The sequence below is a fragment of the Talpa occidentalis genome, unplaced genomic scaffold, assembly GCF_014898055.3.
Source record: "Talpa occidentalis isolate TD23 unplaced genomic scaffold, MPIMG_talOcc4v2.1 talOcc4.12, whole genome shotgun sequence".
Taxonomy (NCBI): Eukaryota; Metazoa; Chordata; class Mammalia; order Eulipotyphla; family Talpidae; genus Talpa; species Talpa occidentalis.
In genome coordinates, this window is record NW_023601212.1 from 10048620 (window position 1) to 10070654 (window position 22035).

Consider the following 22035-nt stretch of genomic DNA (forward strand, 5'->3'; position numbering starts at 1 on the left):
GGCCACGACGCGCGGCCCGCCCCGCGGCGCACTCACTGCCGCTCGCCCGCCCGCTGACTGCAATATATAGAAGCTAGTAAACTAATCAAGACGTACGGGAACGCCCCCGTGACGTCACCACGCAAGGCTCGCGGGGCATCCTGGGACGGAGGGCGGAGAAACACCCTCACGCGCTCTCGGATGCTTTGCGCATGCGCCACCCCACTCCGGAAATGAGTCCTAGAAAGCCGCGTCACCATAGCAACCGAGTTGCTTTCTGAGTGGCGATGCTGTTGCGGCTTCACCGGAGCCTCTTTGGGGTTCATTTCCTCCTTCAGCACCAGAGACTTCATCGTCCCGAAAAATGATCGGGCCAAGGGCCCTTGTGACGTTGAGCAGAGCCAGGAGGGCTCAGGGCTTGGGTGGGGTAGGACGCGACCACCCCACAGACCACCGGCAGCATGGGTCTGGGGGAGTCCAAGCTGCCGCAGAAGGGCAGGTCCTTGAGGCCGCAGGAAAAGGGTAACATCGCGGGGGTGGCCCGCTTACTGGGGGTGGGGAGAGAAGGAGTCTGCAGAGGGCAGGAGGAAGGCCCAGGCACCGAATCGCATGGGGGTGGGGGGGTACACACACCCCTCCCCCACCGTGGCTGCACCACAGCTGGGCATGCTCACGATTCAGCCATTCATTGATCCACTCGAGCGCCTGCTGTACTGTGTTCTGGCCTGGCCATCGTAAATGTTTCAAACCAGGTCCCTATCCTCTTGAAGATCGTAATATAGTGGAGGAAACAATCTCAGAAAATAAGAACCGCTACCCAGAAGATACTACATGGAAAGCGAAGCCTAATCAGGCTCTAAGGGCTTAGGGAAGAGGGAGAGTTTAAGGTGGGCCCTGCAGGATACATAGAAGTTGGCTAAGGAAAGGGAGTGAGAAACAAGACACCAAAATTACACCATAAGCTACAGCACTCTTGATGTATCTGGTAGCTTTGGACATTCATTTGTTCCTCGCCTGCTACTATATGTCAGGAGCTGTGCCAGCTGCTAGAAATACAGGGACAAGTGACCCAAATGGTTCTTGTCCTCGAGAAGTTGAGTCTGGTTGGGGAGACTAACAAGAACAGGCAAATAGGCAAAATCGTGACTGACTGTGGCCATTGCTGCAGAGGAAATGGGATTCTGACACAGGATTGATGGGGAGGAGGAAGCTCTTTGGACAAAACTTTAAAAGGCCTGACAGAACTAGGGCAGGGACTTCCCAGGTGCAGGGAACAACAGGGAGGCATGAGTTTGCTAAGTTCAAGGGACCAAAATGAGGTCACTGGGGCTGGAGGAAGGAAAGGCAGGATGATACTGGATGTGTCTGTGGGTACGGGCAAGTTCTCACCTCTCTCTGATCCACATTTCCCTTATCTGTAAAATGGGATTATGGCCATTGTGGTTTTTTTAAAGGTTTATTTATTATTTATGCATACAAGAACCGGGGTACAGGCCAGAGGTGCAGGGGGTAAGAGGATTCACCAGAGACAGAGTGGGGAACAGAACAGGCAGATTGACCAAAGTACACTGCTGAGGGGAGCAGCGGGTGAGTCAGGAGGGGTCTGCTGCACCATGTGGGTTGCTCCCTGGCTGGGGATCAAACTCGTGCTGCAGTTGCATCTTAACCCCTTGCACCAGCAGGGAGGCCCCACATTGTGATGTTTTAAGGCAATGCAAGCAGAGGGCCTGACCTGCTCAAATTCATGTCCTCATCCACAGCAGCCTGCAATATTGCTAACACATGCTGTGCCTGGATATACCACTGGGCATGGACACACACACACACACATACACACACCAGGGCAAAAGTGCAGACCTGCACTTCTAGCAGAACTGTGTCCAGTGTCAGCCAAGGACACACACTAATTTGTAGACAAATCACATCCCCCACTCCCTATAAGCACCAACCCTGCTTTCTCCCTCTTCCCTGTAGACATCCTCAAATCCCCCCTGATCATCTTCGTGATGGGAGGCCCAGGCTGTGGCAAAGGGACCCAGTGCAAGAACATGGCAACTAAGTATGGTTTCTGCCATGTGGGACTGGGCCAGCTGTTGCGGCAGGAGGCCCAACAGGGCACCCGGCGTGGCCAGAAGATCCGTGACATCATGCTCCAGGGGCTCCTGGTACCCACGGTGAGAGAGAGATCATGGGCACAGAGGCAAGAAGGGGGTTGCCTTCCAGGGAAGGCCCTGTGAGAGCTGAGAGGCCTGGGGTGTCCCCTACTTTGGTAGCCTGGCCTGTGACGTCCTTTTCTATGAAATGAGCTCTGCTGGGCCCATATCAAAGTGCTACAGTGAGATCTGGATGATTCTCTATAAAGCACTTGGCAGGGTGCCTGGTACGTAAGCACTCAATTAAATTAGCTAGTATTTTTTTTTTTTTTTTGTCCTCTCTGCTCTGTTTCCTTACTTGCAAAGTAAAGGTCACCCCAGTGACCTGTCACCTATCTATAAGGAGGTAGCGATGAGTAAATGAGACCCCGGCACATGGCAGACACCTGCCCTGTAAACAGGAGCTGGACCCAAGCTCTCAGAAGTGCTTCCGGGGACACTAAGGTGTCAGAATCTGTGCATTAGGTGGGGCAGGTGTTCCCCCACATTCTGTTTCAATTCAGACTGAGGAAGAGAATTTGCCAAGGGAACCACTTCAGTGAGGGGCCCTTTAGCACTGAGACCACCCACCACCCTTTCCCTCCCCAGGGCATCATCCTAGATATGATCAGTGACAACATGTTGTCCTACCCAGAGAGCCCGGGCTTCCTCATTGATGGCTTTCCCCGGGAGCTGCGGCAGGCCAAGGAGTTTGAACGCATTGTAAGTGACCCCCAGGTGTGTGGGGGGAGGGCGGGAAGACACTTCTTCTCCCTCTCTACCTTGGGTGGCAATCCAAAGGGGTGAGACTGGTGGAGTGGAAGGGGGGTATGACAAGAGGGAAATGCAGTTCTGCATTATCGAGGGATAGGTTGTTGGAAGTTTCTAGAACCTCACTGAAGAACTGGAGAGTTCTCCGGAGGTCAGCGACAACGTCATTTTACTGTCTTCCTTCACAGTTCCTGCCCTCTGAGTCGCAGGTGGGCTTCGCATCATCCTGGGACATAAAAATGGAATATAGTTGTTTGTTCTTGTACAGTCATGTCTTATAGGGACACCCTCTGTGATATGCATAATTAGGCAATTTCATCATTGTGCAAATGTCAGAGTGTAATGACGCAGGCCTAGATGGTGCGGGCCATGACCTACCAGGGCTAAACATAAATCCTGCTGCGGCCACACTTCCACACCCCTGTCCTCTGACAGTTCTGGAAAGCAGGCTCTGTCCTTAGGAGTTTACAAGACAGACTCTGTCCCTGCTCACAGCATATCAATACACAGGCACCGAGCAACAGTGAAATTTCTGGGGACAGAAAGTACCAGGAACAGAAAGAATGACATCCTGAAGGGGTGAGTGGGCTCTTTCAGTTTAGGGTGGTCGAGGAGGCCCCCCTGGAGTGAGGAGATGGAGGAGTGATGGAGGAGGCACATGCTGGTATTGGGCAAGGTTGACTTTATGCAAAGGCCCATCTGAGCTCAAGAACTGCGGTGGCCTTAGTGTCTGTGGGTTGTCTTGATACTCTTTGAGCAGGAAATGAGAAATGACTTGAACTGGAAAGAAACAGCTACAGGCTGGAGGTGTGTAGGCTTCTCTGGAACTTGCTAGATTCCAGGGGAGTGCCTTCAGAGAACCCCAAACAGGTTGAAAGAGTCATGCCAAGGTCATGGGGCCGGGGCAACTGTCCCACAAGGGTGTCCAGGTCGGGCCCTGCCCTGTGTTTATGCCTCCGTTGTAGCAATGCTGTCAGGCTCATGGTGATAAAGCTAAAGGGAAAAATGAGTTTTGAGGGTTTTTTGAGGGCAAAGCTGGATGCGTGTCATCCCTGGGCCAGCATCTGGCCTTAAGGAGGCACCCAGCTAGCAGTGTCAGCTGCCTGGACCCCGCGAGTGGCCCCCAAATCTCAGAACAGAAGCAGGGCATTCCCAACGCCGGGGTGTCGTTTGATCCTCTCATGCGTTAGGTTTGGACTCAATAGCCTTTTAGCACTTTTTCTGAATTAGTGGCCAACCTTCAACAATCAGGAGGTGGCACACCACACACACCACTGCTCTTGCAAATTGCCTGACTTGGCAACGTTGGGCCTGCACGTATGTCCCCATGGCAACAGCAGCATGAACTCGTCCTGAGCTTTTTATGCTCGTCCAGCACTGTTGTCAGTACTCTACACAGAAGATCTCTCATCTTCCAGAACATTCTAGACACCCCACTTTGCCACAGAGGGAAGGGGGCACTTGCCCAGGACCCCACAATTAGGTGGTGGAGGCAGGACTTGAGCCTGGGCAGTCAGGCTGCGAGGCCCAAAGTTTAACCACGTGCCATCTCCACTTCGCCAGGGTTCCCCTCTCCACCCAGTTCCCACTCCATCAAGGAGGCCGAGCATCATCATCTGCCATTTGGACTCCTACTTGCATTGTGGTTGCAAGCTTAGAGGGAGAGAACACGTGCATTTCCCCCTTGCACCATGTGGCTGACAGAAGTGAGAAAAAGAAAGAGAAATGGGGCTGTATGTTAGGAAAGTGAATTTTCTTTGCACAGAATTTTCTAGATCTCTTTAAGCTTCCTGGATATTGAGCTACAAGCCGTAGAATCTGTCGCAGCCCCTGCCTTAGGACCTGTCCAGGATTTAAGTGGGAGGGTACCAGCTCGCCCTTCACCCCCAGCCCCCTCTCTCCCCTCTGACTCACGTGTCTGTTTGAGGTTATCTGCTTGACGGGAGTTGGTCTCTCAGATAACTGGGCTGATGCTTTTCCCAGAGTGTCAGCTTTGTGGGGCACAAGATGGTATTAGAGTATTCACAGGAGAACATTTTCAAATAAATATGTATTTAAAAACAAACTTTGGGGCCTCCCTGGTGGCACAGCGGTTGAGTGCTGGTTGTGAAGCTGCGTGCAGCCTCTGCAGTGCCGGTTCGAACCCCGGCCCCAGGAGAGGGTCCCACAGGTGCAACAGACCTCTCCTGCCATGCCTGCTGCTCCCCTCAGCAGTGTACTTTGTCAGTCTTCCTGTTCTGTTCCCCACCCTGGCTCTGGTGAATTCTCTCACCCTCCCGCGCTTCTGACTGTACCCAGTGCTTGTATAAATAAATGAATCTTTAAAAAAATAATAAAATAAAAACAAACTTTGAAAATTATGTTATTGCAGTGTTGGTTTACCACACTATGTTTTAGGGGCGCAGGTCCACACCTCTACACATGTGTGTTATTACACCACCCACCACCAAAGCCCCAATCATTCTCCAGCATAGTCCATTGCCCGCCCCCCTTTGCTCCTACCTTTCACCCTCCTCTTCTGCCGTCAGATATCTGGAGTTTGCTTCAGGGTTTTTTTGTGTGTGTTCCTTTGCTTTCTTTATAGTCCGCACGTAAGTGAAATCATCTGTCTGTCTTCTTCGGACTATTTCACTTAGCATAATGCACTCCAGTTCCAGCCAGGTTGTTACCAATGGCAAGGTTTCATCCTTTTATGTATAGGCATATCGCTGAGCCGTAGTCCTCTGTGTATGGAACAACTTAACCCACTCATCTGGGCACTTAGGTTGCTTCACTCCAACTTGCTTGTGTACCTAGTTCTGTGAGGAACCCAGGCATGCGTATATCTCTCAAATTACTGCTTTGTATTCCTGGGGTAGATACCTAGGAGAGGGATTGCTGGATTATATGGTAGATTCATTTTTAATGTTTTTACAACGCTCCATACTATTTTCTGTAGAGGCTAATCTACATTCCTAGCTTTCCTCCACACCCTCGCCAATGCTTGTTTCTCGCCTTTCAGACGTGGGTCATTTTCACAGTGGTGAGTTGGTATCTCATGTGGCTTTAATTTGCATTTCTCTGGAAATATGTGATGAGGAGCATGTTTTCATGTGCCTGTTGGCCATTAGTATCTGTCCCCTCCCCTCAATTCATATGTTGGAATCCTAACCTCAGGACCTCCTATTTAGAGACCCTATTTAGAGATGGAGTCTTAAATGAGAGGATTAAGGTAAAAGAGGGTGGGCCCTCATTCAATCTGACTAGAGTTGCTATAAGAAGAAGTTAGGACACAGACATACCCAGAGGGATGACCGGATGAGGACTTGGAGGTCATCCGCAAGTCAAGAGCAAGACCTCAGAAGGAACCAACCCTACTGACTGATGACACCTTGATCTTGTGCTTCCAGCCTCTGGGACTGTGAGAAAATAGAATTTCTGTTCAGCTACCCAATCTGTGGTTCTTTTTGGTGGCTGTCCTGGCAAGCTCATGCGGGGTCAGATGGTGGCCACTGTAAAATAGCCCATGAAGCTCTTAGCTCATGGTGTCTTGTGTGTGTGTTTTAAAAGATTTATTTTTATTTATTTATGAATATAAGAACTGGGGTGTAGGCCAGAGGTGCAGGAGTGGGGTGAGAGGGTTCACCAGAGACAGAGTGGGGAAGCAGAACAGGCAGATCTACTGAAACACACTGCTGAGGGGAGCAGCAGGTGAGACAGGAGAGGTCTGCTGCACCATGTGGGTCACCTCCCTGGCTGGGGACCGAACTCAAGCTGCAGTGCCTGGTATTGGCTTGACAGTGCTGAGACTTTAACACCTGTACCACCAAGGAGGCCCAGCTTTTGCTCCTTTTTCCTTCTGACAGATTACGGTTCTTCTTCCTGACTTCTAGGAATTCTGCATAGCCCTTTGTGATTTGGTTGTAAATATTTTTTCCTCTAGTTTTTGTTAGCTTTGACTTTGATTAGTGTCTTTTTGCCATGTAAGTTTTTAAAAATTTTTATCAAATTGATCAATATTTCCTGTTATTGCTTCTGGATTTTGAGCCATAGTTACATTTTTTCCCTCCCAATCTTAAATTATAAAGGAGTTCATCCACAGTTTCTTTAGGACTTGTATGGCTTTATATCTTACATTTATATCTCTGATCCATTTGGAACTTAACCTAGTTTTTGGAATGAGGCAAGCATTCAGTTTTATCTTTTTCCAAATTGCAGCCCAGCATTATAGACTTAAAAGTCTGCATTTTTCTCCATCGACTTGAGATACTACCCTAACCATTTACCAAATTTCCATTTTCACTCGGCTCTATTTCTGGACTTTTCCTATTCTAGTTCAGATGCGGTTTGTCCTCTGTGTACTGTTGTTTTAATCATGGAGTTTTTGTTTTGCTATAGTAAGGCTGAACGCCCTTTCCGTGCCCCACCATCCATTTTCTTTGCCTATATTCTGGCCATTACCCCTTGTTTATTTTTGTATGAATGTTATAATCAACTCAGCTGCACTAAAATACACACACTCATATATAAACACATATATGTGTATATACATATATATGTATACATATATACACATACATATACATATATATATATGTATACACACACACACACACACAAAATTTGGATCACATTAAATTTTTCAACTAATTTAGAAGCCCTTGGCTCCTTTATAATGTTGAATCCTCCTTATCCAAGAACATTTATATCTTCCTTTTTCTCAAGTCTTCTTTTGAGTCACTTAGGAATGTTTTAAGTTTTCCTTAAAGATTTTCTTTAAGACTCTATCCATCGAGAGAAAAAAATTTGAGTATTAAAAAAATGGTTATTTCAAATGAGACCTTGTTGTCTATTTCTAGATGGTGATTTCTGTGTCCATGTAGGCTGGCTTCCATGTATTAGTGCTATATCCTGTGTCTTCATCACATTTTGTACCAGTGTGTTGATTTTCCTGAGCTTTCCAGAAATATAATGATATCATTCGCAAATGGACATTTTTTTAAACCTTCTTTTCAATCCTGGTCTCTTAAAATGCTTTCTTTAATTTCATTATCTTAGCTAAATCTCTTATACCTTACCAAGTTATATTGGCAAGTATGGGCAATTTTGTTTTGTTCCTGACTAAGTTGCCATTAAGATGTTGGCTGGAGATATCTTTGTCAGTCCTTGAGGCTTTTTTCTTTTCAATCCAGAAGCATGCTGAATTTTGTCAACTACCCTTTTTGTCAATTGATAGACAACATAGCCCATATAAGGATGCTCACAAGACCTTTCTTTAAGATATTAATACAGTAAATTGTATTGAGCCATCCTTGCTTTCCTGGGATGGATACCACTTGTTTTCTTAATGAAAAATCAAAAAATTTTCTGGAAATTCTAGAGAAAGTAGCAGTTGGAGCTCTGAGTGGGTGGCCATGATTTTATCCAGGATGGTTTCCCCAAGGTGGGGCCAGTCAGGGTGGGCAGAGCAATGATTGTGGGCAGTGGTAAGCTTCAACTCTATACCTGCCTGTAAAGTTTGGGCAGGAGGAAGGCAAGTGAAGACTGCTGTAATCATCCTAAAAGAAATACTTCAATCTACATATCCATCACTAAGGAACCAATTAAGTAAACTCAGCACATCTATACAATAGACTGCTATATACTGGTTTAAAAGATCAGGAACTTCCTTATATGCCAACATATGGAATTATCTCCACTAAGGAAATAAGAATAAATGTCTTCATTCACCATTTGTATTTTAAGAAGTAGAAAAAAAAAACAAACCCCAAACAAACCCTTGTTGACTTGTACAGCTTGTGCCTAAAACGGCTCTAGGAGACATAGATAACTTGGCTGCCTGCAGGGAGGGTGGCACTGGGTAGCCAGGAACAGTGAGGAACTCTTCACTGTTAGCGTTGCTTTGCTTGTGAAGTGGCAAGATGTCGTACCTATCCAAAACACAAACGCATGAAACAAACACTTTTTTCATTTAATGAAAAAAAAGGACTCGGGCCCAATTATTCTTTACTTTTATCATTCTTTATGAACAATCCAGAATTTCTGATCTGGGCCAGGTAGGGGTGCTAGGGACATAGTGGGAAGAATAGGCTACTCGGCCCAGCTTCTTCCTCACCTGGTCTCCTTTGTGGGTGTCTTAGGTCGGCCGGGCCCCCAACATTGTCATGGTGTTTGACTGTTCCATGGAGACGATGGTCCAAAGAGTGCTGCGCCGGGGTCAGGTGGAGCACCGGGCAGATGACTGTGAGTCGGCCATCCACCGGCGCCTGGAGACACACTACACCCTGTTTGAGCCTGTCTTGACCTTCTACCAGCAGAAGAACCTGCTCTGGAATGTAGGTGCTCCTGGCTTGCCACTTGGCCCCCTTGGCTTTCTGGGGGACTAGATTCAGCTTAAACAGTACATTGTTGCCCCAGAACTCTTCTGGCCCTGGTTTTCCCATTTCCTTCATTAGGCAGCAAGGGAGCAGGGTTTGGCCTCCTGGCAATGACATTTAAGGTCTAAACGGAATGGCCCCCAAACTGCAACATTAAACTTTAAAATGTTATCTGCAAAACATAAGATTGACCACTGTTGATCACAAGTCCAGGCATATGTATTCTCAAGGTGGAAGGAGAGTATCTTAATTCTTAAAAGGTATAGCTGATACCTTTCCCTACACCTTTTACTGAGCCCCATGCCTGCGGGTTGAGTGTGAGATGAGAGATGATGCCCTATGGAACTAGCTTTCACCAAGGATGGGGATGAGCGGGCTATCTGCCCCATGCGCACACCCCTCTCATGGCTGTCCTGAGGGCATCTCTGGGCAGCCTGTGTGGCTGACTGGTAACCTTCCCAATCTGTTCTCCCTCCCACACCGATTGGACCTGGGATTGCACCTTTTGATTCTTCACCTGCAATCATTAGAGATGCCTGTGGTCTCTTTTCCCCTCCTTGGAGGGGTGAAGAGCAATGATCTAATGGGACTTAGAACTGACTCCTTGCTTTATCTTTCAGATCTTGGCAGAAGAAACTCCACAAAACATTTTTGCCAAGTGCTGCTCTGTCATAGACAGTCTGCAGTGAGATGAAGATGCTGGGCTCTGCCTTTACCCTCACCCCAGAATCCACACAGGGCTCAGAAAGGAGTGCAGAGCATGCGAGGTAAGATGTGTGGTGAGGGGAGATCCAGGTTCTATGTCAACTCCACCCACAAAGCTGAGGTGACAGCATCCTTTCTCGGGCCCACAAGTAACAAGCAGGTTGCTAACAACTATGGGCCAGGTGATAAGGGCTGTGGAGGGACCTATCTGGAAGTGGCAGCTGTCACTGACTCCTGCTGGGCCCTGTCATCCTAATCCTGAAGGTGAACCCTGATTTCTAAGTGTCGCTACTCAACCTAAATCCATGAGGGACTCCAGCCATAGAAATGTCACAAACTGGCTGCCCTCCTGGGCCAGATGACTCAAGTGGGCCTCAATTCACTCTGCCATCTTGTCCTCACCTTTCAGAGGCCACGTCTGCCACCAAGTACTGGAACTGAAACCACTTCCTCGAAGAGGCCAAGCAACTCCCAGGGGCAGTTTTATGTTTGCTGCTGTGCAGGTTGCATCCATGGGAACACCTGTCCTTAGGGAGCCTTCCGGGTGCCTTGCTCCCCAAGTTCCCAGAGGGAAAAAGTTGGGGGCAGATTGCAGTGGTAGGCCCAGTTGCTATTCCCTTCAAGATGAGGAGGGTAATCTTTGGGGGCCCACACCCCACTCTCCTTGATCAAGCCTTATTATTCCTCAACTTGTTTCTTCCACAAACACAACTGCGGACAGGACGCAGTTTTTAGACAAAAAGCACTTTATTTAACCAAAAATGGGGGGGGGGGGGGACGGGGAGTTAGGAAAGCACAATGCGCCTGCAGAAAACTATTTTCTCTTATAATTGTTTTCTTAAAAAAAAAAATAAGAAAAAACAAAAACAGAAACACAACACAAGCTTGTAATTTCCAATCACCATTATCAGGCTTTTACAACATCTATAAAGAACAAATATTTTCAAAACTACGGGGGAGGAGAGGAGAGAAGAGAAGAGACGGCACCCAGCAGACGAGGGGAGGTTTTGTTATCATTTATTTGTGAAGTTAAAAACGAGCGATAAAAAGTAAAAACTGCCATACAATTTTTTTTTGTTTTGTTCTGTTTTCAGTTGCAATGTCCTTTCAAACAGATGAACCACAACAGACCAGTCCTGGGAGTGGGGGGACAGGAGGGACTGCGGGGGAGCCGAGCTGGGGGTGGAAGGAGGAGCAAGAAGGGAAGCAGAGAGGCCAAGGGGGTTTGACTGAGGGGTGGGGCGGGGGGAGTGGTGGAGTTGGTTCCTGCAATATTAACACCTGGTCCAAGGAATGTTTCACCTCTAACTAAAAGAAAAGAAATAGCAAGAGTGACTTTTTCTCCTTTGTTAAAGTTTATTTTAAAAACATGAAAAGGGCCAAGGGTGGCGGGGAGAAAATTGCTTTCCCCTGAAAGAGGCAGTTTCATGAAGGCTTGGGGGGCTGGGGGGGATAGAGATTTTTATATATATATATAATTTTATAGGTTTTCTTTTGCTCTGTTTTTTATTTTTAATTATTTTTTTTTTTTTTGCAGAGACTTAGTTCTCACTATCTTCTATGGCTGGCTCAACATGAAGGATCCCAATTTTGAAAGAAAAAAAAGCATGTGAGAGACACAGAATGAACGAGAGAGCGAGAGCCCAGCCACACTTGTGCCACAACCACTGAGCCACTCACAGGGAGGGCTCCCTGGCACCCCCACGGCCATCGCTCTCTCGCCAAACGAACAGAAAAAAAATCTAAACAAACAAAAAAAGCCCCCAAACAGAACAAAATGGAAAAAAAAAAAAAAAAAAAAAAAGATTTTCACAGATGAAGAAGTTCACATTCATTCGATTCATTGAGCCTGCGGAGAGGGAGAGATAGGAATTGGTCACTCCGGGGAGGGAGAAGAAGGGGCTGGAATCTAGAGGGGGCAAGTGGCAGAGGGGCCTGGACGCCCACTCCGGTCCTGTGGCGAGCTCAGGCTGAAGGGCAAGTGGTAACTGTCTAGTCAAGTGCTCCGGGGAACTCGGCTGAGTCAGACTGGCTCCCTGATGGAGGAGGAGAAAGAATGACAAGGAAGGAGAGAGAAGCAGGGTCCTCAGAAAGGGGAAAAGGGGAGAGAGCAAGAGAGAAGCACGCTCAGGGTGCAGAGGGGAGAGGGGTGCCCTTTGTCTTCAAGAAGGTGGGTGGCTCCCGGCACATCACAACATCAACAGTCTCAGATCATGGTGTCCCCACAACACCCCTGTGAGGTAGGTTGGAAGGTGGCAACGACCATCATGCCCACTTCACAGACAAGACCGGGACACAGAGGCGGGCACAGAGCAGAGGCCGAGCCCCTGGAGCTGGTCCCCTCGGTCAGCTCCCTGCATCCCCCGCCAGAGCCGGGGCTGACCCACACCAGGGTCACCTGCAACGCACAGTCATTTGGACATGAGGGGAAAAGATCATGGGTTTAAAAATAAAATAAAAAGAACAAAACCCAAAAAAAGTAATGCAGAAAGGGGGAAAAAATAGCTGTTTTCTTCCCAAGTGGCCAGATTTTGAGTTAGCAGCCAGGACGGTGACCAACGTCGGAGCTGCCGGCCTGTCCCCACCCCCAGGACTACCCACCAGTTCAACAGTTCCACCTCGTATTCGTTTCCAGCTCTCCCCCAGCATCACGACAGCGTTACACAGGAACAAGCGGGCCGGCGGAGGGAGGCCTCTTCGTTTAACCTCTGGACCCAGCGCATACTTCCCCGGCTTGTGGGGACTCCCGGAGACCTCTGGCCACACGGCCCCCGCTGCAGGCATCAAGGACACACCCCGCAGGGGAAGGGATTTCCGGCGCTACCCACTAAGGCAGGATGGACGGTGGCCGGGGGTTGGAAGGAGAAAGGAGGAGGAGGAGGGTGGCAGTTCCCACTTGCCTGCTGCTGTCCCTGCTGTGTGGGTGGTGGCTGGGGGCCGCCAGGACCGGGAGTCTGTCCGTAGTAAGCGGCTTGCTGTCTGTAATATTCAGCCCAGGCAGCACTGTAGTCTGGCTGGGAGCCTGGAGGTGCACCTGGACCCCCTCCAGTGGCCACTTGAGCTGTGGGGGATTAGAAGGTAGTGCGCAGATTAGAGGAGAGGATCCTGCTGGCGCGAGCAGCCTGGTCCTGGCTCCTATGGCCTCATCTGACTCACCCTGCTTTTTGTAGTATTCCTCCCAGGCCTTCGTGTAGTCCTGCTGTGGCGGTGCTCCAGGCTGCTGGGGCTGCTGGCCTGTAGAAAGTGGCACCCAGAGTTCAGAGGCCAGAATGAGAACATGGGTACCGATGCCCCCATTGCCTCTGCCTAACTGGACCTCTGAGACAGCCTCACACTCACCTATCTTTTTGTAATACTCTTCCCAAGCCTTAGTGTAGTCCGACTGGCCGGCAGGTGGGGGCTGAGGCGGCTCGCCCTGGGCAGGTGGGGCCGCAGGGGCTGGCGCAGGGCCAGGCACGGGACCCGGGGGCTGCTGGTAGTAGTGTGAGTAGTAGGCAGCCCAGGCAGCATTGGGGTCTGCGGCAGCTGCAGCAGCTTTATCTATAAAAGGGGAGTGGGGCTGAGGAGCTGCACAGGAAACCAGCCTGTCCTGCCCCCATAAAAATGCAGAGCCACCCTCCCCCTCACCCAGCTGTACTTACTTGGGTCATGAGGAGCTGGCGGTTGCCACTGGGGGTAGGTATTGCCCCAGCCCTGGGGTGGGTACTGATGGGGAGGAGGGCCCCCAGCACTGCAGGAGGAAGAGGTACATGTGAGCAGTGGTTATACCCCTAAGAGGGCAAGGCTGGCTGCAGCTAGAAAGGGGGCACAGTCCCAGGTCACTGCCTGGGTGGGGCCGCAAAGCAAAAGGCACAGGTAAGTCTCCCAGATCCAACAGGCTTGGACAGACATCTGAGTATGAGGTGGATTTAGAATGAGGAGGAGACAAGGATGGGTATCTAGGCCATCTTTTAAATCCAGAGTGTCCATATGATAGAGCTGGGCTTGATCCTACAAACAGTGCCTCTAAACACAGAACTAGACCTCCTGGCGGTGTATGAAAATGGGGATGTTACCTCCCATCCCAAATCCCTCAGGAAGCAGAGGGGAATACTCACTGAGGAGGAGCCCCAGGTGGCCCCTGATTGAAAGGTCCAGGGTTGAAGGGCCCCATAGGACCAGCAGGGCCTGGTCCCCCAGGGCCTGGTCCGACTGGGCAGAGGGGACCCTGAGGGAAGAAGTGGAAAAGGTCAATAGTGGTGGAGAAAAGGAAGAGTCAAGTTGGGGATCCCAGAGAACCCATCCTTGAGCCCACCTCAATCTTCTCCTCGATGAGCTGCTTGGCATGGTCAATCTGCTGGGGCGAGCCCCGGATGATGAACAATTTGAAGTTTGGGTCCCCATTGGGTGGCAGCTGCCGGGAAATCTCTACAAAGGCTCCTGTCTGCTGGTTTATGGCTTTCACGTTCTCACCTCCTGCCAGGGGTGCCACAGGCAATGAAGGGGAGAGCAGGAGGAGGAGAGAACGGGTGAGGGATGGTGTGCCGGGGCCCTACTCACCTCGGCCGATGACCAGCCCACATTTGTGAGTGGGGATGGAGAAGGTCATTTCCCCGCCAGGAGGGCCCCAGTTGCCTTGGCCCCTTCCTCGGCCCCGGCCCCCGGGGGGCATGCCAGGACCCCCTGGAGGGCCTGGGGGACCACTCTGCAAGACATGGAGGAGTTGGAGGATGAGTGCAAGAAGTCAGTTTGGTCCCTGGACTTCCCGAGACAGGCCAGTCTCCTCCCAGCATGACCCGCGTCACCTACCCTGAGGCTCTGGAGAAGATCATTGATGATCCTGGCTGCATGCTCACACCGGTCTGGGGGCCCCATTATGTGGGCTATTTTCTCAGGACCCGTGCCGTCATCTGAGGTCAGCACCCAGGCAGCAATACGACAAATTGAAAAGAGAAATGCAATTCCATCACCGTCATACTCCCTCTTCAGGGCAGATGCTGCGCTACCAAAACCATACTCAGGGGGTGGGCAGATGAGCTCAAGTTCTCTGAAGCAGACCAGCTAAGGCAGGGCAATAGCTGAAACTACCTTCTTCGTGTGACACCCCAGAAGCAGCAACAGGGATTCCTCCACCCTGCAGACATACGGCGTTGAGACTGCTTGCTGCCCAGGGCTATGGCAGAGTATTGTGATCCAGCCCCAGATTGCCCCATCAAGACAGGCCACTTGGTGGGAACTTGAAAAGTTGGCCGTCACCAACTCCCCCATGGCCGTCCACAGCAGGGGTCAGAGACAGACATGTTCCAGTGGCCTGTCTTGGAGACACCACAAAGAGGACGACCAAGGTCCAAGCTGCCTGCTGAGGACCCTAATGGTGACCCAAAGAGGACAATGTCAGCCAGCACACCCACACCCGCTGCTGATATCCTGGGTTAGGCGCTGACCTTGTTTAAACTGTATCCGAACACCGGCATCATTCTGGATCTTCTTGATCATCTCTCCACTCCGGCCAATGACCACGCCAACAGAATGCCTGGGCACTGGCACCTAGGGAGGAAAAGAGGCAAAAGAATCAGTAAGGCTCAGTCCCCATAGCTGCTGGCAGTGAGATCACCTATCCCCTCCTCAGGGAAGCCCGCACTCACGTCAATACCCCCGCCAATCCGGGATCCGTACTCATTCCGGTCCCCAAAGCCGCCCTGGTCACGCTCCCGGAGAATGTCCATCACCATCTCACAGGCTTGCTGCAAACACACAGGATGTGGGCACACAGGCAAGGCTGCTGCCCCACTGTATTCCACCCCTGCCTCCCACGTCCCCAGGGGTCATGGGCCTAAACTAAGGACAGCACACACAGGCTGCGCTCAACACAGAAACCCTTCGTTTTCCAGACAAGAAAACAGATCAGCATTCAGGCCTCTGGTTTGCGCACATACAACTGGGAGGTAGTTCAGCACCGGTATGAGTTCAGGGCGAATTTCGACATCGGCACTCCTGAAACCTCCCCACTTTCGGCCCATTCACACAAACCTCCAGTAAATGCAGACCCCTGTCCCCCCTTACACCATCCCTTTGCCAGAAATCCTCACCATCCCACCCAGGAGGTGCTCACCTGTACTTTGTAAGGATCCCCAATTATGCGCAGAGGCTTGTCCACATTTGTATTCTGAGACCCATCTTGAATTAAAATCATCTTCACTCCAGCTCGTTCCTTTACAACCAGTGTTGACAGTCAGTGCTGAGTTCCCCAAAGACTTTTTAGGGCTGATGTACTTGGGGATGGAGGTCGGGTAAGACCAAAAAGGGTAAGACTCTGGGGCAAAGCAATGGGTGGGGACGTGTGGCCATAGGACCACAGGAAGGAAACTTTCTTGGGCTGGAAAGTCTCTGTCCGCTGTCCTGTCCCCTCACCTGCAGCTGTTTGATGGTCTCCCCGCCCTTGCCAATGACCAGGCCAGCCTTCCCTGCGGGGATCATGATCTCTTGCACTGTGCCATTCTGGCCCCCATTAGCATTGTCATGGAACTGTCCAGGGGGGCCCCCGCGACCCCGAGAGACGATGTCATCCAGCATCATCTTCGCTTTTCTGGGAAGGGGAGAACAACACTGTCACTTGAAAAAGACTACTTCCTACTCCTGGCCTGGCAGCCCCACCCAGCTCAAAAGGAAGAAAGGAATGCCAACGTCTGTGTCTGGCCGGATGACAAGGAAGAGGGTCCAGTTAGCAGGGCTGGGGTGGTTCAGGAAAACCAGTGTGCCAGGAGCCTCCTGAGAGGGCAGGGCGTTGAGGGGCATGATGCGAGATGTCATCCCCCATTTTCGAAAGGGTCAAGAAGGCTTCTACCCATCCCCCTAGTCACCCCAGCCTCAGTTGGGGACTTACTGGACGGATTCCGGGGCTCCCGTGAGGGACACGCTGCGCTCGGGTAGGCCGCCACTGTCTGAGGAGAGAGGAAACAGGGTCCACATCTGTCTGGGGCCTGCGAGCCTGCCAAGGCCTTCCGTGGAGACGAGGAAACTTCCAGAGCAACCACCAGCCACTTCCGCCACCACGTAGCCTTCTGGCCATTCAACTTACCCCCCCAAGACCCCAGAAGGCCACTCTAGGCAAGACCAAAAGATTCGGGAAACTTAGAAGTCCAGTAAGGGGGGGAGGGGGCAAGTTTTAGGGAAAGAGACGATGTAAAAGAGGGATTTTCCAGAAGATCCGAAATCTGGGCCATTCCACCAGCCCTGATAGTTACACGAGCCCCCGCCCCCTATAGTCAAGGAGTTCAGGCATTAGAAGAGTCCTGAGGAACGCTGAGAGGAAGGCACTTGCAGAAGGGCAGCCAGACCTGGGGTTGACACCTAGGCCCAGTTGCACAGTGGTTCTTTCTGCCACTCTCCCTGCCCCCCATATTCCCACTGGTGTTCTATTAGGGGTTTAAGCAGCAATTTCACATCATATTCCAGAGCAGAAGCCTGAAGTGAGGTTCCGGACTGCAGTTCTAGCCCTTCCACCTCAGCCCCCCTCCCCAATTATGAAATGAAAGACAGACAAAAAGTCACAAGGAGTTGCCCAAGTTGACATACAGCGCCAGGCCTAGCACACAAAAACGGCTCAACAAACCAGTCCATTTTATATCTGTTTACCCAGTTAAGGCAAAACTCAGATGTTTACTAAAAAAAGCGCAAAGACCACAAGCCCAAACCAGCTCCCATTGTGGCATAAACCTGGTTCTCATACCTGGAGAGATCTGGACCTTGCAGCCTGAATCTTGCTGGATTTTGTTTATCTGCTCACCACCTCTGCCAATGACTAGGTGGAAGGAAGAAAAACAGACTGAAAAGGGGGCTGAAGCTGAGACTCTGACCCATTCAGAAAGGAGTGAGAGAGGAGGCCCCCTGGTGGGGCCTCCCAGGACACAGCCCCAAGGGGGAGAAGGTGTGGCAGAGAATGGGCATCCCTGACCTATACTCACTCAGTCCCACCATGCCATCCGGGACCCTGTACTCTTCTGTCATTGAAGTCCTTCAAAGAGAAATAATGAAAGTCAGTTTCAAGGAGGAAGCAGAAGTTGGACAAGTGAGAGGTGGTCGCCTAAGAAAAAGCCCACCAAAGCCATGTTTCTGACCCCTCAGCTTGCTTTCCATGACATGGGTACCAAGTCCCCAAAGACCTAAGTGGAGCCTGACAATAGCACAAGGCTCACTCTTGCCACAACAAGTCACCAACCACCCCCCGGTTTCCTCATGGAGTTAAGAGGCTTGGTCTGGGGCAGTTGGGCCCCTGTACCCTAGCTGTCTCACGGCAAAGGAGGTACTTTTAAAGCAATCTAACAAAGTCCTTTTACATCTGCGCATCTTAAATATAAAAATCTGACTTTTATCTTCCACTTTATTTTCCAATAAGTAATTTTTATTGTACTTTACAAAACTACCAAACTTAAAAAAAAAAAAAAAAAAAAAAAAGCAGCAACAATGTAGTTCTTGACAAAGAATTCATCAGACTCACTAAAGTCAACGGGACAACTTCCCAGGTCCCACTAGCTCCCAGGAAACAGCTTTTGCAGAGAAAAATCAAGGTTCTTCCACAACCTCTTCAAGGGGATAAGCCTGTTTCTGAGCATGCCCGCCGCGATGCAGGCAGCAAACAGGACGCAGAGCCCACCCTTCATCCTGCCAGCTACTGCCCCACCCACCCCCACAGCCCCGAAGACACCCAAGCGCAGACAGTCATGCTGCTCAGTCCCCTCTCTGAGTGACCAGGAATGGAGACAAAACCTTTCATGGTGCAGCCCCAAGACAGACCTCTCTCCCAAGTGACTAAGAGAAGGTAGAGACAAATGAGAGATAGAGAAATGCCATGCTCAAGTCACCACTTACCTGGGGGGAGGATGGATAGGTCCAAGCTGAGAACTGATGGCTGTGGAGAGAGAACCCAAAGGAAAGATTGGCCTTGTTCCTTTAAGGGACCCTGCCTACTACTGGCCCCAAGGTTCTCCAGCAGCGCTCTGGAACTAGCACCTCAGGCTGGGCTTCTAAGCACTCACGCACCACAGACCCCTCTTCACAGCAGACCGTGCGCGGCACGCACACATACACTCTGAGAGTTTCTGCCCCAATTTGGAGGTTTTTTGGGATCCTTAAAGCTCATGAAGCCCAGATGATGAACACCTAGAGCTGCCAATAAGGAGAAGCTACCACATGCTCCATGCTTCTAGCTCCCCGTTCCTAAAAGACCTTGAAGCTGCCCTCTTCAAGGGACTTACAGTCTCCCTGGGAAGCCAGTTTCTTGCTCTCCGGTTGGTCTGCGAAAGAGAGAGGATATGTCAGATGCAGCACCCACCCACCCACAGCTGCCTCAAATCTGATGCTGGTGCCACATGTCCTGGCAAACCATTCCACTTCCCCCACCCCTAATATGAAAGCCAAGACAGGAGAGAAGAGACCAATCTCAGAAAGTGGCCAGAACTCCTTAATCCCACCAATATCCAGGGTAAAAAAGATCTTTATTATAGGTGAACAATGATGACCACACACTGGGTCCTTCCAGTTTAGGACCAGATCTGCCCCAGGAAGGGAAGGAATGTGGATGAAAGAGATGAAATGATCACCAGCCTGTCATTTTGGCTTCTGCAGGTAATGCTACTTGCAGTCAAGTCAACCCTACACTTTACGCGGGGCCTCAATAAAACTGAGAGCCTTTCCCCAGCCTACCATAGGGGGAGAAGGATGTTGAAAACTTACAACTTGGACCCAGTCACAATTAATCTGCCCTCCTCTCAGCTACCTGATACCTCAGGATGGCAGACTGAACAAAAAGAACGAACAAAGCTTGGATTGCTGAGGTTTTAAAAGACCAAACAGCAGTAGGGCTCCCCCCACCCCCAACATATTCAAACAAAGGCACCTCACTCTCACTCCCCAGAACTTGCTCCCAGCAGGTAGTTACCTCCATCTTCTAACTGCCTCTTTTGGCCCCCAAAACCAAAATCAGGAGTGCTGTTGTTCACTGTGGTGGCAGCATCACCTCCAATTTTGGCTGCAATCTAAAAATAAAGTAGTAAACACAGAATTACTACCAAACCAACCCTCTGTGGCACTCAGATCAACTTCCCTGAACACCCCTGATTCATGAAAATCCACTAGGTCTGGGAGTAGCTTCCTCCCCAATTTAGGGATGCGCCAACTGTTCTGGAAAGAGTCTTAAGACTCAGAGTTCTAGAGTTATCCATGAGGTAATCTATGCAGACTTGGATCTGGGGGTGAAAGATACAAAAGTTCAGGTGCAGACAAGGGTCCTCACTCAGGTCATGTCCACGAACCAAAACTTTCAGCCACTTCCCTCCTCACCCTGGAGACCCAGGGCAGAGAACCAGACAGCTTGACTCTAGCCTGGTTCTTCTGGGATGCTGAAGAGCACAGCTACCTCTTATGGCTCTCGCCATGCAATCTTTGCATTTGTTGAAGAAATCTCAGGAAAAGTTTTTGTTTCAAGGCATCTGAAATTTTCATTTGGCCGAAACAAAAGACCCTTTTGGAACACAGGCTACATTTTAGACACACGATGAACAACTTCCAATGAACTCAAAATCAACAAACTTAAGACAGGTGTGTCTGCAAAACTACTCCAGTTTTTCCAAAGAAACCAACCTGAGTTGAAGGCTCTATCTTTTCACCTCTCCGGATTTTCCTCCACGCCACTGACTTGGAGCCAAAGCTCTCAGGATGCCCAGACGGGCCTTTTCCCACCTCAACACAAAGCACCAACTCCCCCAGCTGTAGGTGTCTCTGAACCAAGGCAGTCCCCTGCGTGACCGGCTCAGACGCACCTTGGAAGCCTACCCCACCGCGGGGTGAGAAAACCGCAGCCCACGCTGGGCCCGAAGAGGGCGTCTCCTAACGGGCCTCCCACCCTGCCCGGAGGGCTGGACCGCCGCGAGCGAGGCGACCGGCCCGGGCCAGTCCCCTTCCCGAAAGGCGGCAAAGTCCTCCGTTCTCCCCGAGCCTCCTCCCCTTCGGGCCTGCAGGCGAGCCGGGGAGGTCAGCCACGCCGGCATGTGACAACTCCATGTTGTCATCCGGCCCGAAAACACTGGCGCGACCCTCCCCGCCGCGCAGAGACAGGCCCCCTTCCCGTCTGGGGAGCACCCGAGGGCCAGCCTCACCCTCCTCCTCCCCACTCCGCCCGAGCGCGCGGCCACCCCGGCGGCGGAGGGGCCCCGCTGCACTGCCCGGCTCCGGGGGGGACCGCTGCTCCCCCAGCCCCTTCCTCCAGGAGCGCGCGAGGAGCCGGGGCCAGGCTGGGGGCCGGCAGCCCCGGGCCTCGGCGGGAGGAGGGGGCGCGCAGGACCCTCCCCCGGGAGGGCGGGCCTCGCCTCCGGGAGCGAGAAGCCCGCGGCACCCCACCGGGGGGGTCCCGGGGTCCCCAGGCGGGTCCCCGCGCGCGCGGCCTCTCCACACCCCGGGGACGCTCCCGGGGACCCCGGGCGCCCCTGCCCCCGCCGGGGGGGTCACCCCGAGGGGACCCCGCGGGCCCCCGCCTACCGCCCCACGTGACCCCGCGGCGGCCCCGGCCCCTCCCGCGACCCCGCGCGCGCACGTGACCCCCGCCCCCTCCCCCCCGCCGCCCGCGCGGGCGCCCCTCGGGCCGCGGCCTCCTCACCTGGCGGGCCCGCTGCACGGCGTCGGCGAAGGCGTCCTTGCGGATCCCGGGGCCGCCCCCGCCGGGGGGCTGCGAGGGGCCGCCGGCCGCCCCCCCGCCGGGCCGCCGCCGCCGGGCCCGCCGCCGCCCCGGTCCCCCGCGCCCGGCGGGCCCGGCGGAGGGCCTCCCCCGGCGCCTCCGGGCCCCCCGGATCCCCCGCCCCCGCCGGCGGGCGGCGGCGGCCCGGGCGGGGGTCCTCCCGTGCTGTAGTCCGACATGGCGCGGCGGGGCCGGGCCTGGCGCGGAGGCTGAGGCTGAGGAGGCGGCGGCGGCGGCGGCGGCAGCGGCGGCGGCTCAACGCGGGAACAAGGCCTCGCTCCACACGGCCGCGGAGCACTCTGGGAAGCCAGCGGCTGGGAAGACGACGAGCGGGGAGACGGACGCCCCCTCCCGCCGCCGGCGTGACGGACGGCTGAGCTGGGCC

The 22035-nt window shown here is 52.1% G+C and overlaps 2 protein-coding genes across 6 annotated transcripts; one reads left to right on the forward strand and one right to left on the reverse strand.

Moving 5' to 3' along the window:
- The first annotated feature begins 206 nt into the window (after positions 1-206).
- Positions 207-12428, forward strand: LOC119240632 (adenylate kinase isoenzyme 1). 5 transcript variants are annotated; one of them, XM_037505205.2, is made up of 7 exons: positions 207-501; positions 1954-2153; positions 2721-2834; positions 9002-9196; positions 9859-10005; positions 10353-10446; positions 11481-12428. In XM_037505205.2, the coding sequence occupies exons 1-5, from the start codon at positions 441-443 to the stop codon at positions 9925-9927; spliced, it is 639 nt and encodes a 212-aa protein (XP_037361102.1). In that variant the 5' UTR covers positions 207-440; the 3' UTR covers positions 9928-10005; positions 10353-10446; positions 11481-12428. The 5 variants fall into 5 exon arrangements, with proteins under 5 accessions (XP_037361102.1, XP_037361103.1, XP_054549053.1 ...); XM_037505206.2 differs by lacking the exon at positions 11481-12428 and adding an exon at positions 10855-11096; XM_054693078.1 differs by lacking the exon at positions 11481-12428 and adding an exon at positions 11038-11090.
- On the reverse strand, positions 10945-21844 carry KHSRP (KH-type splicing regulatory protein). The gene is given in 21 exon segments (XM_037505202.2): positions 10945-11792; positions 12844-13004; positions 13100-13177; positions 13283-13483; positions 13585-13673; positions 14041-14150; positions 14238-14398; positions 14483-14627; positions 14732-14832; positions 15367-15469; positions 15568-15666; positions 16035-16133; positions 16334-16508; positions 16806-16863; positions 17652-17723; positions 17887-17936; positions 18791-18830; positions 19177-19215; positions 19860-19956; positions 21573-21676; positions 21679-21844. Coding segments are annotated over 21 exon segments (2142 nt in total). The 5' UTR covers positions 21830-21844; the 3' UTR covers positions 10945-11783.
- Positions 21845-22035: the final 191 nt, after the last annotated feature.

Excerpts from the sequence above, each read along its gene's own strand:
- LOC119240632 (XM_037505205.2), top strand. The coding sequence starts at position 441 with ATGGGTCTGGGGGAGTCCAAGCTGCCGCAGAAGGGCAGGTCCTTGAGG. Across the intron at positions 2,154-2,720 it reads AGGGGCTCCTGGTACCCACG|GGCATCATCCTAGATATGAT; the intron begins GTGAGAGAGAGA and ends TTCCCTCCCCAG. Across the intron at positions 2,835-9,001 it reads CCAAGGAGTTTGAACGCATT|GTCGGCCGGGCCCCCAACAT; the intron begins GTAAGTGACCCC and ends TGGGTGTCTTAG.